The sequence below is a fragment of the Athene noctua genome, chromosome 8 (assembly GCF_965140245.1).
Source record: "Athene noctua chromosome 8, bAthNoc1.hap1.1, whole genome shotgun sequence".
NCBI lineage: Eukaryota > Metazoa > Chordata > Aves > Strigiformes > Strigidae > Athene > Athene noctua.
This window is the reverse complement of record NC_134044.1, coordinates 25252125-25267065: the sequence shown is the minus strand read 5'-3', so window position 1 is coordinate 25267065 and position 14941 is coordinate 25252125. Positions and strand designations below refer to the sequence as shown.

The 14941-nt window shown below is 38.3% G+C and overlaps 1 protein-coding gene across 1 annotated transcript in view; it reads left to right on the top strand.

Annotated features, from left to right (window-relative positions):
- Window positions 1–14941, top strand: part of LOC141963000 (uncharacterized) — a 202978-nt gene that overhangs the window by 104139 nt on the left and 83898 nt on the right. Inside the window, exon 5 of the mRNA XM_074911850.1 lies at window positions 5832–5954. Within this exon, the coding sequence (XP_074767951.1) occupies window positions 5832–5954 (123 nt within the window). The remainder of the gene's footprint in view (window positions 1–5831; window positions 5955–14941) is intronic.

Below are 14941 nucleotides of genomic sequence, written 5' to 3'. Positions count from 1 at the left end.
CTCTGGGGTGTGAGCGTTGTGCTTGACAGCCTGTCCAGTATATTTGCTCGTTACGTTATATTTACATATAATGTTGCTATGATGTATGTGCATATGCATTTGTGTGAACTACCTTGCGTCATAGCAGTGAGTGGCCTTTAAAGTTCAAATCAACTCTCTCGGGTTTCAGGATTTTTTTAGACATATGGTTTTGGTTGCAGACCATCTGGGCCATAATTTTAAAAAGCAGTGCCTAAAACCATAAGTAATTTAAGGAGCTACCTATTCGCTGGATCTTTAACACTTTTTAAAAATGGAATCAAATTATTTAGATCTATAAATGAGAAGTTGTCAAGTGTGCATTATGATTTGCAGATACTTGCCTATAACGTGTCCTTATAAAAGCAAATTGTAATACAGTTGCATATATACTCCTTTGTGTACCAGGCACTCAGATATATTAAGGTACACATACAGGTGCACTTAAGTTGCACGTTACAATCTATATTTAGGCTTTGATTCTAACCATTATGAGGGGTTTGTACCTGAAAATATTTGTTTTCTGAGTTAGGAATTCATATCTTTAAATTGCTATTAAAGTCAATATAAGCTGCTAGTCCCTGTTAGAGAAAGTAATCAAACCTGTTTTTTAGATAAAGATATTTAGCATTTAGATTCCTGCAATCAGACAATCTTCGTCATAGTCTTCAGGAGAAAATTCCAACCAGGAAGAAGTGTTATTAGTGAAATGCTGTCTTTCTCCTAAATAAATATGTTCTCATTACTTTGACCCCTAATTGAAGCACCGTGTGTTAGCCTAACACTTTTAAACTAATCAAAATAACCTTCCCTCTCCATGATGGTGGGCTTTCTTCATGTGGTATTGCAATAACAATGTGAATGATTTTACAGATTTTATTGCACTTCCGTGATTTATTACAAGTCCAGCGAGCTCTGACATGCGCTGGAGTCAGCAGCTTACGGGTCAGAGCACAGGTTAGCCCCAGAGGCTGGTCACTGAAATGGCAAGTTTGCATGTGGTTGCATTAAATAAATAAAGTTGTTGCTCATATACAGCTGATAAATATAGAAACCTCAGAAAATAGGTTTTAAATACTGGGCTGCAGTTATGAGATTCTCTTTGTGATCTTAAAAATGAATCTTTATATTAACAACATACTGCATAAACTTGTTGTACAGGTCAAATATATTTAAAAATACTATAACTGTAGATGGTGTGTCCCATAGCTCTAAACATACAAATTGTTGCCAAAATTAAATGGCGATTCACTCCAGTGTTTTCCTGCCACAGAACAAGGGCCTCTCCTTGCAGGGTCGTTCCTGCTCAGTGCAGATGCTTTCTCCTTCAGCAAGTCTGTCCGGTCGTGCAGTCAGAGCAGTTGTAATCCCTTGTTGGTTTTTAAAGATGCTGAATGAAGCTGCATGTGGAGGACCTGCAGAGCTGCAGCCCTCACCAACAGCTCAACATAGAGGTCTGTAAAGGAGACTTCTGCCCTAACGTAGTTCTGCTTTGCACACATTTTTATTTTATTTTATTTTATTTTATTTTATTTTATTTTATTTTATTTTATTTTATTTTATTTTATTTTATTTTATTTTATTTTATTTTATTTTATTTTATTTTATTTTATTTTATTTTATTTTATTTTATATTTTTTCTTCATCTGTTTGCTACTCCTGAGCACTAGTAATAGTTACTTAGGTTACTTAGATTTAAAATTGGAATTGCCAGTGAAGAACACTTTGTCCAGTGTCTGCTTTTGTAGAAAGTTTTCATTTATTTGTAGGAAATCTGAAATCTGAAATCACCTGGACTTGCATAACAACTTGGTGAAGGGTTGTTTTCTCTGGAGCCAAGGATGTCTCTGACTTGCCCTGCTGTGTGATATTTTCAGACAGGGAGTGAGTAGCATTAAACAAGACTAGAGAAGTAAAGGGATTGGAATCAGTCCTTCTCCGTTTAGCATATAGCTCCTAGGCATATTTAATTGGACAAAGGTGGTTCATTTCATAAAAAAAAAAAAAAGAAGGCATTTTCCCCTACATATCAAATATTTGATGAGATTTTTAGACAAAAGAATACCTTTTACCTAGGGCCATTCTGTAACACCACATGTGCAGGGAGTGTGGGACATATGCATGTGTCTACAATCCACATTTTGGAATACTAGTGGATTTAAAATACTCTGTGGATTTATTTTTTTTTTCACATGTATGGCAGACAGATCATATATAAAGTTAATATCAAGTTAATGTAGATGAAGTGTGGGTTGTTTTTTTTTTTTTTTTTCCTTAAGACTTCACATGGCAGGATTGAAAGCTCACATGGAGTGTCCCATAGATAATGTTTCTGTGTTGCAACATTGGCTCTATAAATAAATGTGAAGTATTGCAGTAGCAAACATCGCATTTATTTTTTTGAAGCGCCTACAGCATGTCATTACAGATGGATTGATAGTCTTGATAACATTGAACTTTTGTCAGACCTAACCTGGCAGACTTGTTACATGTCAGAAATTTTCTGTCATTTTTCTTTCTATTCAAAAGGCAAATATATTTGCAACCTTGAGTGACATTGAATATGGAAAACAGACAGAAATTTATCATTTGACAGAATTGTTTTTGTTGGCTTTTTATTCTTTTTTTACAATGGCAATGCTGTCATTGGATTTTAAAATTCTGACTATTCTGTGTATTAGGAATATAGAACGGCTGATTGTGGCTTATAAGACTTATATGAACCGTCTTTTTACAAATGTAAAACACATTCTTTATTACTTCACGTTCAGATCATTTATTTTTGTGCTTCTTGGACTGAGGCGACATCTGACCTTTATTACTGAGTTCTACAAAACATCTTGGCAGGGTACAGGCAATGGAGAAGGTCTTGTACAGGAGAAAGTACAGGGAGGGATGCAGATGCTTAGAGAGCAAATTTTCATGACACTAAGGTTAAAACTAGTACAACGTGAATGTATTCCTTCAAATGGGAGTGCTTTGTAATAGTGATAAAGCTGTATCAAAAAGCTTATTTTGCTGTCTTAACATAAACTATATTTTAATTTCTGAGTTATGATTAGCCTTAAATGACACATTTGTTTTAGAGAGATATGTGGATGAAAAGTCGGGTTTTCAGCGTATAATAGAAGAAGCAGTGGATTTCTGGTGTAAGAAGCAGCAAAGAAATGGTTGAAAACACTTCATCAAAGGATGAAAACAAGTATTAAGGTAGGGACAAGGAAATCCAGGACAGAGCATTAAGAAGACAGAGGGTTGGAAGAGGGAAGATGAGGTTCATCAGTCATATAACACCAATAGTTTCCTGGAGACAAAACTCATAGGTAGACCACAGCATTTTATGCTGAACAAGAAAGAAAAATATTTCTGATTGCTAATAGAAACACGCTGCAATCAAATGGAAAAAACATTCTATGCATTAGTATGCAATAGCACTATACACTTCCGAATGTATTATACCCTAGTGAAATCAAGAGGATAATGATCAGCTCCTCAGCTAGAAAGGTTTTCTTCCAATATTTTGGTTCAAAATACAGACACTAGTGTTAATAAATTGGGCTGTATATCGTAGACCACATCACTTCGTCAATATTTTGTGCTAGGATATCATGTAGCATAGTAGGTGCTAAACACGGTGTAGAAGAATAAAGTAGTTCTTCCCATTATTTTGTTTAAAAAATAAAAAGAGCAAGAGATTTTATTAGTTTTCAATACTATTAGTATAAATAGAAGTCGAAACTGTGGAGCAGGGTTATTATGTGGCTCATTACTTTTTATTACCACAAGGCACATCAAGATGTCTGCTAGTTAGAGGGAGTAAATCATTTGGAACATGCCTGTTTTGTCGATCTTCTGCATGATGCTCAGCACTAGCTTGCCTTCTTCCAGTGCTTTGAGGAATATGTCTCAAATCTGTCGCTTGTCATATGTTCTCTCCATCTCTTGCTGAAGAGAAGTGAACAGACGAATGTCTTATTTTGGTATGATTTGTTTTTGCATTTTTGGGAGGAGGGGAGTGTTTTTCTTCTCAAAAGTTTCTGTCTAAATTGCATTCCCATGAAATCGAGAAGAGCTTTGCTGACTTCACATGAGTTAGGATTTGGTTTGTTGTGTAGCTCTGAGATAACTGAATATTTTTTCTAAATGTAACTTGCGAGTGTTTTTTAGTATCACTGAGGACAAAGAAAGTTTTGTTGTGTCAGTCGTTACACTTAGAGCCATAGAGAAATGAGATGGGTTTAGTGAGTTTGTGCCTCTTCAGCTGCATTTTAGTAAATGCTGGTGTTTCATGATACACTTTTATTTTAGCTTTTTAGTAGTCTGAAATCTCCCCCCAAACTTCTTTTCATCTGTTTTTCAGCCAGGATTAGAAATGAGCTAGTAAAGTTAATCTCAAACTCATAGAACTAACAAACCTTGGTAAGGATTGCAGTTGAAAGGCTCTCATCTTTCTTGCATGAATGTGAAATTCTTTCTTTTTTTGATTTGTCTTTACAGCACTTTGTATTTCTTTTGACAAGAGTCTAATTAGAAGATTTTAAAAAAGCTGCATTTCCCCACTGGAGATGCAGAGTGCTGCTAATATAAAGTAACTGCCTGTGATTCTTGCAGTCACGATGATGCTTATCTTCTGCTGCTTAATCTTGCTCTCTAGCCTGAATGTAATGTGTGATCTCTACCAGTGCCAAAGGCCTTGTGGATGTGAGATCTGTCACCTGTGTCCTCATGCCAGGCTTGGAAAATGTGGTGTGTCCCCTTAGCCTTCCTTGGCTTTCCCCTTACCAACACGCTGAGGAAGTCTACTCTGCCACCAAGCCAGTTCGAGACATTGGTCAAAAAAAATTTAAAACAAGACACCTGCAGCCCTTTATTCTTCCACAGGTTCGTTGCTGTCCCTGCTTACCCCTGCACTGATGAATTATGTGTCTGGGTGACATTAACGCTTCAGAGAGAGCAAAGCAAGCAAAAAAAACCATCACACAAGTGTGCGTTCCACAACACATGGAATCAGTGCAGGAAATACCTGCTGGTTTTGTTACGTTTACGAGTCCCATTTGACAAATTTTCTAGTTTGGAAATACTTCCACACCACCTACTGTCTCTGATTCTGTTCAACAGAGCAATATTACTGGCCTGATGATTTCTATCACATTTCTTCAGAAATTCTTATGGAGGGTATATAAGTACAGGGGTTAAAAAGCAAATGTCTTTGCTATTGATTTTTCCCTGCCATTGGCTAGTCTATTCACTTGTTTATTTATTTATCCCATATATATGTGATTCTTTAATGTTCTTCATTTATAATGTGTAAAGCTCTATTTTTGCATGCAGGCAAGCACTGACTTGATCAGGTGAATAAGTCAGGTGGATAGTTATGAGTGCACACATATCTAAAGGAAAGAAGGATCTTAATTGATTTAAAATAGTACCATCTTTCAGAGGTTTCTCATCTCTGCCATGATTGCTAGAAGCAGAAATGACAGTATAAAGATTGTTCCTGATCTTGTAGGACAGAATTGGGAAGTTGGCAAGTTGGGTAGGGCCTGCAGCTGGAGCTGGGTGGACTCTGCAGCTTACGTGGTGCCGAAGAGGGGGAGGAAAATCCCACCATTGCCTCTCTTGGTTGAGTTGGGGGGCACAGCGATGTAGCTAGGAGCCACTGCTCCTGTGGTTGCCTTCAGGGTCCTTAACTGTATGTCTCGGTAACTTTCTCATTTTGTCCCATGAGAATCGTACACAATTGTCCTCAGATAACCAGGTAATGTGATCAATGCCCACTCTTTACTGACTGCTCTATATTTTTCTTCCAACAGACGTAAATGAGTGCACCACTGAGAACGGTGGCTGTCATGACCAGTGCTGTAACACCATTGGCAGCTACTACTGCAAATGTCCAGCTGGCCAGAAACTGGAGGAAGATGGAAAATCATGTGGAGGTAATGTTTTGTACTGTATCTCACTGCTATTAAGAAATCAGGTAAGACATTAGAAAGGAAAAGGAAATGTTAGCTTTTATCTGGAGCCAGCTGAGGAGCATATACTCAGAGTTGTCAAGAGTGCAGATGTTCTCATGTCTGGATTATGAAGATGTAACTGTAAGAACACTTCAAAGGGTTGGGTTTGTGTTTTGTTTTTTTGAAAAAAATGTTATCATTTAACCTGGATTGGCTATGCCATGTTCTGATTATGGAATTTCCATCATCAGTTTAAAAACTTGAAGAAAGTGTATCTGTTTGATAACATTTTGTCTGTCTCTAAAACAAAATGGTTCTTATCAGAAAATACACATACATTTTTGCATTTCAATCGCAATTCCACAGCTAGAGATTAACTGAATAAAAAAAGATTTAACACCACATGCTATGTAAACCCATTTGTCTTCCTAAGGGAAATATAAGTCTAGTTAGTGCATTATGAGGTAAAATTTGTTTTTATGCAAAAGCTTGACTTTGTGTAGAAGCAAAACATCACGTAAGCTTATGTTAGAACACAAAATGAATTATGGTTAGACTTCTTAAAGATGCACTGGTAAACATAGAGTGGGTGTAAACAAGTCCTGCAGACCTATGGTCACGACTTTTTTTGCATTATCGGATGTTGCGAAAGGTAGAGGAGATCAGGTGTAAAGTAGCCAAGGTATTCTGCACTGCAGGCCAGAGCAAGTCCTTCTTCTTGAACTCTCCTCTAACGCAGGTAATGAATGTTCGCTGCCATATGATCTTGTGTGCACTGGCTGTGTGCCTGGATTGCACCCTCAATTGCATTTCATTGCTGCAATAAGTATATCGTTGATGTTTTTTGATTATCTCAAGATGAAAGGCACTAGGTAGGTTTTAATGAACTGTATTATCATCTTTTCACAAGAAACCATCTTCCCTGACTCTCACAAATTCTCTTCTTCCAGTATTTCATTTTACCATTGTCTTTCAACTCCTTTCTTAAGGTTTGCACAAAGCAATGTATTTCTTGCCTGTGGTCATATGCTTTATTCTAACTTTATAATTTATTTGGCTGCACTTCTTTTTTCAATAGAAGATGGTAGAATTATTTTTCACAGCAACCTATCATTTGATCTCCAACTTGACAGTGTAAATAAGCTGTAGATTGTTATTTTATTTTGATGGAAGTTTTTCATTATGGTGCTCCATGCTTTCATTTTGCCCTTTTGAGAGCTCAAGCCAGCAATGCTATGCATGATTCACAGATTCCTGCTACTTCACCTCAGCCCTCTCTTACCTCTTTTGGGGACTGGTTGGTAATATGCCCATGAACCAGTGTATAGGTCAGTATGTTGCTGACTACTTACTGCTTTCAGATCTGTGTAAAAGCTGTCTAACAATTAAGGTTTCGAAAACAAGGCTCCTACTCATTGTTTTCCTAAATTGCTTGGCATATGTCATGGTTTGAGCCCAGAGGGCAACTGAGCACCATGCAGCTGCTTGCTCATCCCTTCCCCCCCAGGAATGGGAAGAAGAAAATATAGAAAAAGTCTTGAGAATCGAGATAAGGACAGGGAGGGATGATTGACCCATTACAGTAGTGGGCAAAAGACAGACTAACTCATTAGGGGAAGAAAAAGTCCATCAATTTAATTCAAACACTAGCAACAGCAACGCTTTGCAGAGTAGGACAGTGAGAAGTATAACCACATGTTAAAAACACCTTCCCCCCACCCCTCCCTTCTTCCTGGGCTCAGCTTTGCTCCCGGTTTCTCTCCCTCCTCCCTTCAGGCACAGCCCTCTGCTCTGCTGTGGAGTCCTGTATGGGCTGCAGGTTGGCATCTGCTCCACCAGTGACCTCCATGGGTGGCAGGGCAGGGCAGCCCTTCTCCTCCTTTCTTCCACTGTCCTCAGTGTTCACACAGATGTTCTCCTTGCAAGTCCTACTCAGAATTCCCACTCCTCCTCCCAGGTTCCCCTTCTTAAATACGTTATCTCAGAGGCACAGCCACTATCACTGGTTGGCTAGGCCTTGGCCAGAGGCGGGTCCAACTGGACAGAGGCAGGAGCTGGGGGAGCTTCGAGAAGCTTCTCACAGGGGGCCACTGCTGTAGCCCCCTCCCCAGCTACCAAAATCCCCACCACACACACAAACCCAGCACAGATGCAAGAGTCCCATTTCCTTTAAAATAGTTTTATGTTAATAAGTTAGTTAAATTATTATTCCTTCTGCACAATTCTTCTATTCTTAAAATATACTTTAAATTCTAATATCTTGACATTCTTTAAAAACTAAGAGCTTAAGATATTTGATTCTTGTACTATATACTATCTAACCAGGAATTACAGGAGAATATATTATTAGCCGTTTTGAAGCTCATTTCTGAAATCTTCAGATAAAAATGGAAACATACAATAAGATGGAAACGCTCAAGTCAGAACAAAGTGAATGTAACAGTGACACTAATTACACGTGATCTTTTGTGGAGATGATCATGACAACGAGTGCCTGGCTATACTGACTCACAAGAAGGCCAGCTTCAGCCAACTTCTAGCCATCATATATTACAATACAAGTAACTTAGTGGTTGATTACTACGTAAAGGAAAAGTGAGCTTCCAAACAAAACTGTGTGTGCTGCTGGAAGGTGCTGGTCTTTCAGGACATGTCACTGAATTCGTGTTTTATTGATGCCTCTGCATTCCTCAAAGGGGTCATCTTGCCGATGAGAGTAAAACAGCTTCTCATTCAGGTTAGTGTTTTTTTGAGGAATAAGGCTTATAGTTGTTCTGGGTAGTTACATTCTTTCTTTTATAGCATCATTGTGCTTTATGTTACCCCTTAGTCTAAACTCGAGCATTAAATAGATGTGTCCTATTGTTCTGCTCCCATTATCTGTCTCACGGTCGGTTTTATTTCACCGGTGACTGAAATGATCAATTGGTGTACAGGGTTTTTTATAAGCCAGGGTACAAATAAGGTGTATCATTAGAAAAGCACCATGGAAGTAGTACAGATTTTATTCAGTAAGTCATTATTAGTGCAAAGATTGATTCTGTTTTTCAGGAGCAAAATAGAGCATCCTTCTGACAAAAAGGAAAGATGTTGTCAGGAAATAACTATTTATTAAAAAAAAAAAAGGGTTCTAGCTATCTGTAGCTGTTTAATGCTAAGGAAGGGAAAGTAGATAAAAATTCACTAATCCAACAACATAATGAAGTGTACTGCTGATTTGATCAATAATAGCTGGGGGTTTTGTGAGCAATTTTAGGAGGCCTAATTTCACGGCTAGAAAGAGCTGAGGATGCTCAGCATCTCTGTTTTCTAGGGTGTCAAAGGTGTGTGGAAGACACAAGGCTCCATGAATATGAACAAGACAACAGCATAAAATAGGCAAGATAATCTTAAAATAAGTTATTGTTATCATCATTGACTAAACCTTCCCTTTCTTGGGTGGTTCTGCAGCTGGTTAGAGCCACATGGAGAAGGGGATAGAGCAGCACAGCCTGGGACACCCCACGCTGCAGGGTTTGTACTCCTTCCCAGGCCTGTCAGGAGCTTTTCAACCAACTGGGGACTTTTATGGCAGGATATATCATACGGAGTTAGGTGTTATATAAAGTCTTACTTCACTTCAGTGAGGGACACTTAAATCAAGAGGTAAGTTGTAGTAAGTTGAAGGCACGTGCATCTATATAGAAATGCCAGCCAGAGTGGTGAACTGATTAACCTTTCAAAACTAATTATCTACATGTTGTACTGCAGATTTTACTCTCCAGTGTTCATGGACAGAACTTCAGTTTTCTTATCTGACAGAGAAATATTTTCTGGCAGATAGTCACACAGGCACTACAGATTTTGACAGAAAGCTCATGGTTACCTCTCACTTTTCATGTGTCTGATGGAAATTAATGATGAGAAAGGATTTGGATTTGTATCACTGCATAAATAATACAAGAAATTAATATTTGACATTTCCTGGGGTATGACTGTCAGCCTGATTCTGCACCCTGTGCATCTGTACCGGCGTTTGGTGTTTTGGGGGCAGTCTGGTCAGTGTCCATGCGTGGATTTGCTCAGGAAGATGTAACTTGGTCTGAGGAAGGGAGAGGAAATACTTGTGCAATACTTGTCCTTATTTGTTAAGCAGAGGTACCTCTGACTTCTTATGTCAGTGAGATAGAAGTTCTGTGAGATGTATAGATTTTCTCATTTAATATATTAACATGAAACAATTCTACTCAAACACCACAAAAAGCAGAAATGGTATTTTCTGAACGTAAATATTATCTTAAAACTCAGTTATTGGCACAAGTCCAGATCTGTAAGGGATGCTAAGGCTACAGCTACAAAAGTGAGTTTTCACACATGAATAAGCTCCAGAAGTCAAATAAAAAAAGGTCATCACCTTATGTTAACCTTCTTTGGTAAACTGTCATTTCTTGTTTATATTATTGTGCTCTCATCTGTCGAGGCAACCGAGGAAGTTAGAGATAAATGAAGTCCTGTGATTAGCTGTTGATGAAAAGAAGCTTTTATTTTACTGATTAAAGTAATATTGCAATCACTGCAACCCCATCCCCCGGGGTTTCGATCAAACCTCGGAGTCCTGGTGGGTTTCCTGACCTTTGCCAGAGGGACTTTTGGAGCAGCTGTGTCCAGAGCCAGTGTGTGACTTTGCAAGGCCACCACTGTTTACCCCAGTAATGTAATAGTCACTGGTGTCGCTGGTTTAGCCTGACCCCAGGTCAGATGGGAACTCTCTAACCAGTGTTGCTGCAAAAGAGTTAATAGCTGGGCTGAAAGAAATACTGAGGGATTTGTCTCAAAGTAAGAAAGTGTTTATTAAAATGACCTCAGCATTTATTTAATCTGTAAGGTTTGAAGTGTAACTTATTCTTGTCAAACTCTGTTTTTGTCAAAGAGAACAAACATGCTAATTCTGCATTTGGACTGTTTTCCTTGCCCAGCAAATCAATGCACCAGGCTTCTGCTGTGTCCTGTGAAAAAAAGCCTGAAGAACATAATACAGTGGACCTCTACGGAGATGCCAAGGAGCTTTTTAATTAATTAATTATTTTTTTTATTAGAACAGGACAAATCAGTCCACTGGAAGGATTCTGGATGCTTTTGCATTCTCTTAGAAAGTGTCATTTGACTCATAACACTATGGCATGCCATGACACAGTTATTTTCATGAATACTTCAATAGAAGGAGAATAACGAAAATAAATTATATTTTACAAAAAAGAAAAGCATACCAGTTCTGATTGCAACAAGTACCATTCCTCATGAACTCAAATCTTAGAGAAGTGAAGGCACTCCTAAATCAGGTGAAGCCACCCAGTCATCTTAATTTTTCTCTATTTCAGGATACTCCATATCTTGAGAAAAGGAAATAAAGCCAGTTGTATCACAATTATATGATTGTTTGTAACTGAATTACTGTGCCCACTTAATGTCCACCTCAGAGAATTAGGGGAACAGACAATTCCGTCTTGTGACCTTAACAGACCCTGAGTGAACACTTTTGATAACAAAGATATTTTAATGTATTGGGTTTTTACAGCAATTCAAAAAGAAAGATAAAAAGAATAGGCAAAAGAATAGCAATTGTGAGAGAAAAGAGGACAAAACCTAATTTCTGGTATTTCCAACCCTGTCGTTGTGTGCTTTCAGGTACCCTGAGATTTCAACATGGGTTCTTATAGCTAAGTCAGAAAACTCCAAGTATTTAAGTTTCAGAATATAAAAAGTCTGTGAAGCACTCTGTCAGAGGCCAAGGAATGAACATTTTCTTGTCCGTAAGTTTGTATATCCAGAATACTGGTAGATGTCTACTCAGTTGAATTGAATTCGAAAAGAAGCAATACCTGTTTTTACATTTATATATTGATTATTTATGGTTGCTCCTACCTGTCACATCAGTATCTTTAATCACAAAAACCATAATTACTGGTCTTGATTTGAGATTCCAGTTGATAGAAGTCAAGGCTTCCCTTACTCCTCTCATAAAGGGAAATATATTAACTAAGATTAAAGATTATTTCTGCATTTTAAACACTATTTAACATTATGCAGTCAGACCTCTGTGGTTTTCTGGAGAGTACTGAACTTAGGCAGGAGACCTGTGTGGTGTTTGTGCGTGGCTGCGGGGAAGATCTGGGGTGAAACTACTGATGATATTCATAGCTATGTTTGCAAACTTTATTGGAAACGTGTTTTTATTTCTACTCGTGAGTAATTATTTTTTAAATTCCCAATTCTCACTTTTAAGCATTTGTCTCTGGTTCTTGAGGAGAAATGAAGGGTGGAGGTTGTTCATCTGACCTTTCTTAGGCAATCCTGTGCTGCATTCGGAGCCAGCTGGGATCAATAGCTGCGAGAAGCTGTTGCACTCTCCTAGGCAAACAGTGTCATCTTTCTGCATTTGTCTCTTCGTGGTAGTACTACAGCAAAAAAATGTGCTGAAAATAAGGAGTAAAAATTACAACAGATTCATAGTAAAGGTAACATTAAGTGTCAGTTATTGGACTTTTTAAATGAATTACCTGAATCCTGATTAATGGCAAGCCCAAGGCAGGCAGGAACGTGAGCTGAATTTTGGCAGGCTCATTTCAGGCTTGCAGGCGCTGCCAGCACAGAGCGAATGCCATAGGTTGGTTTGGTCAGTCCCCTCTCATTTTGTGTGCCCTCCTAAGCTTAATTCACTCAATTACACGCTGGGGACACACAAACCCTTTCAATCTTATTAAAATGTATCATATACTAAACTCAGCAAAATCACAGTCATTTTGTGCCTGACCTGTTTCTCTTCAATCAGGGAAGGGTAGACGCATCACTCGGACACAACAGACACTTCCAGCCTATTTTTTGAGCACTTATGTGGCAGTCATAGCTGAGAAGAGCATCTGATGCTGTGATAGTTGTTTTATTTTTGAATTTTAATTGCACTTGTTTAGGTTTTTCCTGATTCATGCTTGACTGTTGCTAAAGTCTCCCTGCTCCTCTCTTACACGCTGAACAAAGACGGCTGTGAGCTAAACCACATAATTTCTCACATCTGATATCCCTCAGGGTAGATGAACTAACAGTTATGACAGCTTCCTCCAAAGTGAATATTGCCATTGAAGAGCGAGCTCGTTTATCCTGGATGCATGTTTTTATTGATTGGAACTGAGGACAGCCACAGTCAGTTTTCAGTCACTTTTCAAGCAGAAGTTTTATGCAGACCAGTTGGGTAGAAATGGCTGATGGCAAGAGCAGTATCCTGATCTGAGGCTCCAAAGCAACAACTGGAGGAGTCCTACCTGCATTTGTATCCTCGGCTCCCAGGGCAGTCTGGGACCACATTATATTCAAAGAATTCTGTGATTATTTCAAGATAATCTTGGTAAATCTCTTTTTTTTTTGCCATGGAGGAAAATATCTTTTTTCCATGGAGGTTTTTTTTTGGTGTGTATTTTTCTCTTTCTGAATGATTGTTTCAACCGCAGCATTTTAATAACAGCCTTTTGCATAAACAAAACACGCAACCAGCAGTTTAGTTTTCAGGTTATGTAAGGATTACACAGGGTTGGCTGTAGTGCAGCTTATCAGCATGTCATACGTTTCCTGCAGCACATCTTCTCCTGCGTTTCAAAGCAGCATGTTTTTAAAAAAGTATAGTATTTTTTTATAATCCAAAGAAAACTGGCACTCCGTTCTGCATTTCAGTTATCAGATGAATTATTGATTGCTGATCTGACACGGACTGAAAGGGAAAAGTTTCTAGATGTCACAGGCCTCCCAGGTAACAACAAATGAAGAGTCCCATCTCTATGGCGTCTGCTGGTCTAGTCCATATGGCACTTGAAAGCTCACCGTGCGTCACAGCTGATTATAGACTCGACACACAGGCTGCTTCCCCAAGGCTTCCAGCTCCCCTGTCTAACTCCAGGATCTGAAAAACCTCACACGGGCTCTACCAGCTGGAAGGAAATAATAACTGGGAACAGTAACTTGCTATTATCTTTGGAAAGGAGTGGTTGCTTGAAGTGCAGAGAAAATGACAGTCATCCCCTTCATGGTTTGTCTGTGTGTCACTCCAGTTCTTGCAGTTGTGAGTTTGTGCAGAAAGTTGGGCATGAGCAAACATACTGGCCTGAAAAGTTTTCTTTGTCCAAACTGTTTCATGAATAAAGCTTTATTGATTAGCTTTTGGCAATGAAATCACTTAAGGTTTGCAAATATTATGGTATTTGCTACAGCCCTCAGGGATTTAATGCTGTTTAATTAATGCAAGAGCTTTGAATAGTTAGATGAAAAGCACTATATAACTATATGAGAAGACTGTTATTGTCCAGACAAAATATAATATTTAGAAATAATCTGACAAAAATGATAGACTGCAGTACAAATATGTTTTGAGACATTTCTAGGGCTTCGATTAGTTTAGATTAGCTAGTTTCTAGCATTTATGACTACCTCTGTAAGGCAGGTTATGGAGAATGTTAACATTCCACTGGGTTGATTGACAATAATTAGTTTATTTTAAAGGAAAGGAAAGAAGCATGGTATTGTTGCAGCTGACTAATGTGAATTAAAAGCTAGGTAATCTTTTCTGCAATTACAGAGATACAATGATTGCCATTGTCAGAGAAGAATATACACTCGTGCTTTTAAGAATCATTGTGTAGGAAGAGCTTTGCAAGCCTGAAATTGAAGCTCTGGTCATGGTCTCCAAAATTACAGTTAGTAGTAATTTTATGCAGAAGCAAGACTTTTGAATACTTAAATTATAGCTTGTTTGTAGCAAGGTATTTACCAGCAAATATAATCATCTTATAAACAGCACATGAGTCATCTTGGTGTTCATTTTGAGCACATCGAAAATGTAAATTGCAACTGAATTTTTCTTGTGTATAGAGAGGCAAGGCTTAGAAACCTTCAATTCATACTTTAAATGGAAATTATGGAGGAAAAATGTGCATATTTGCCTTTCA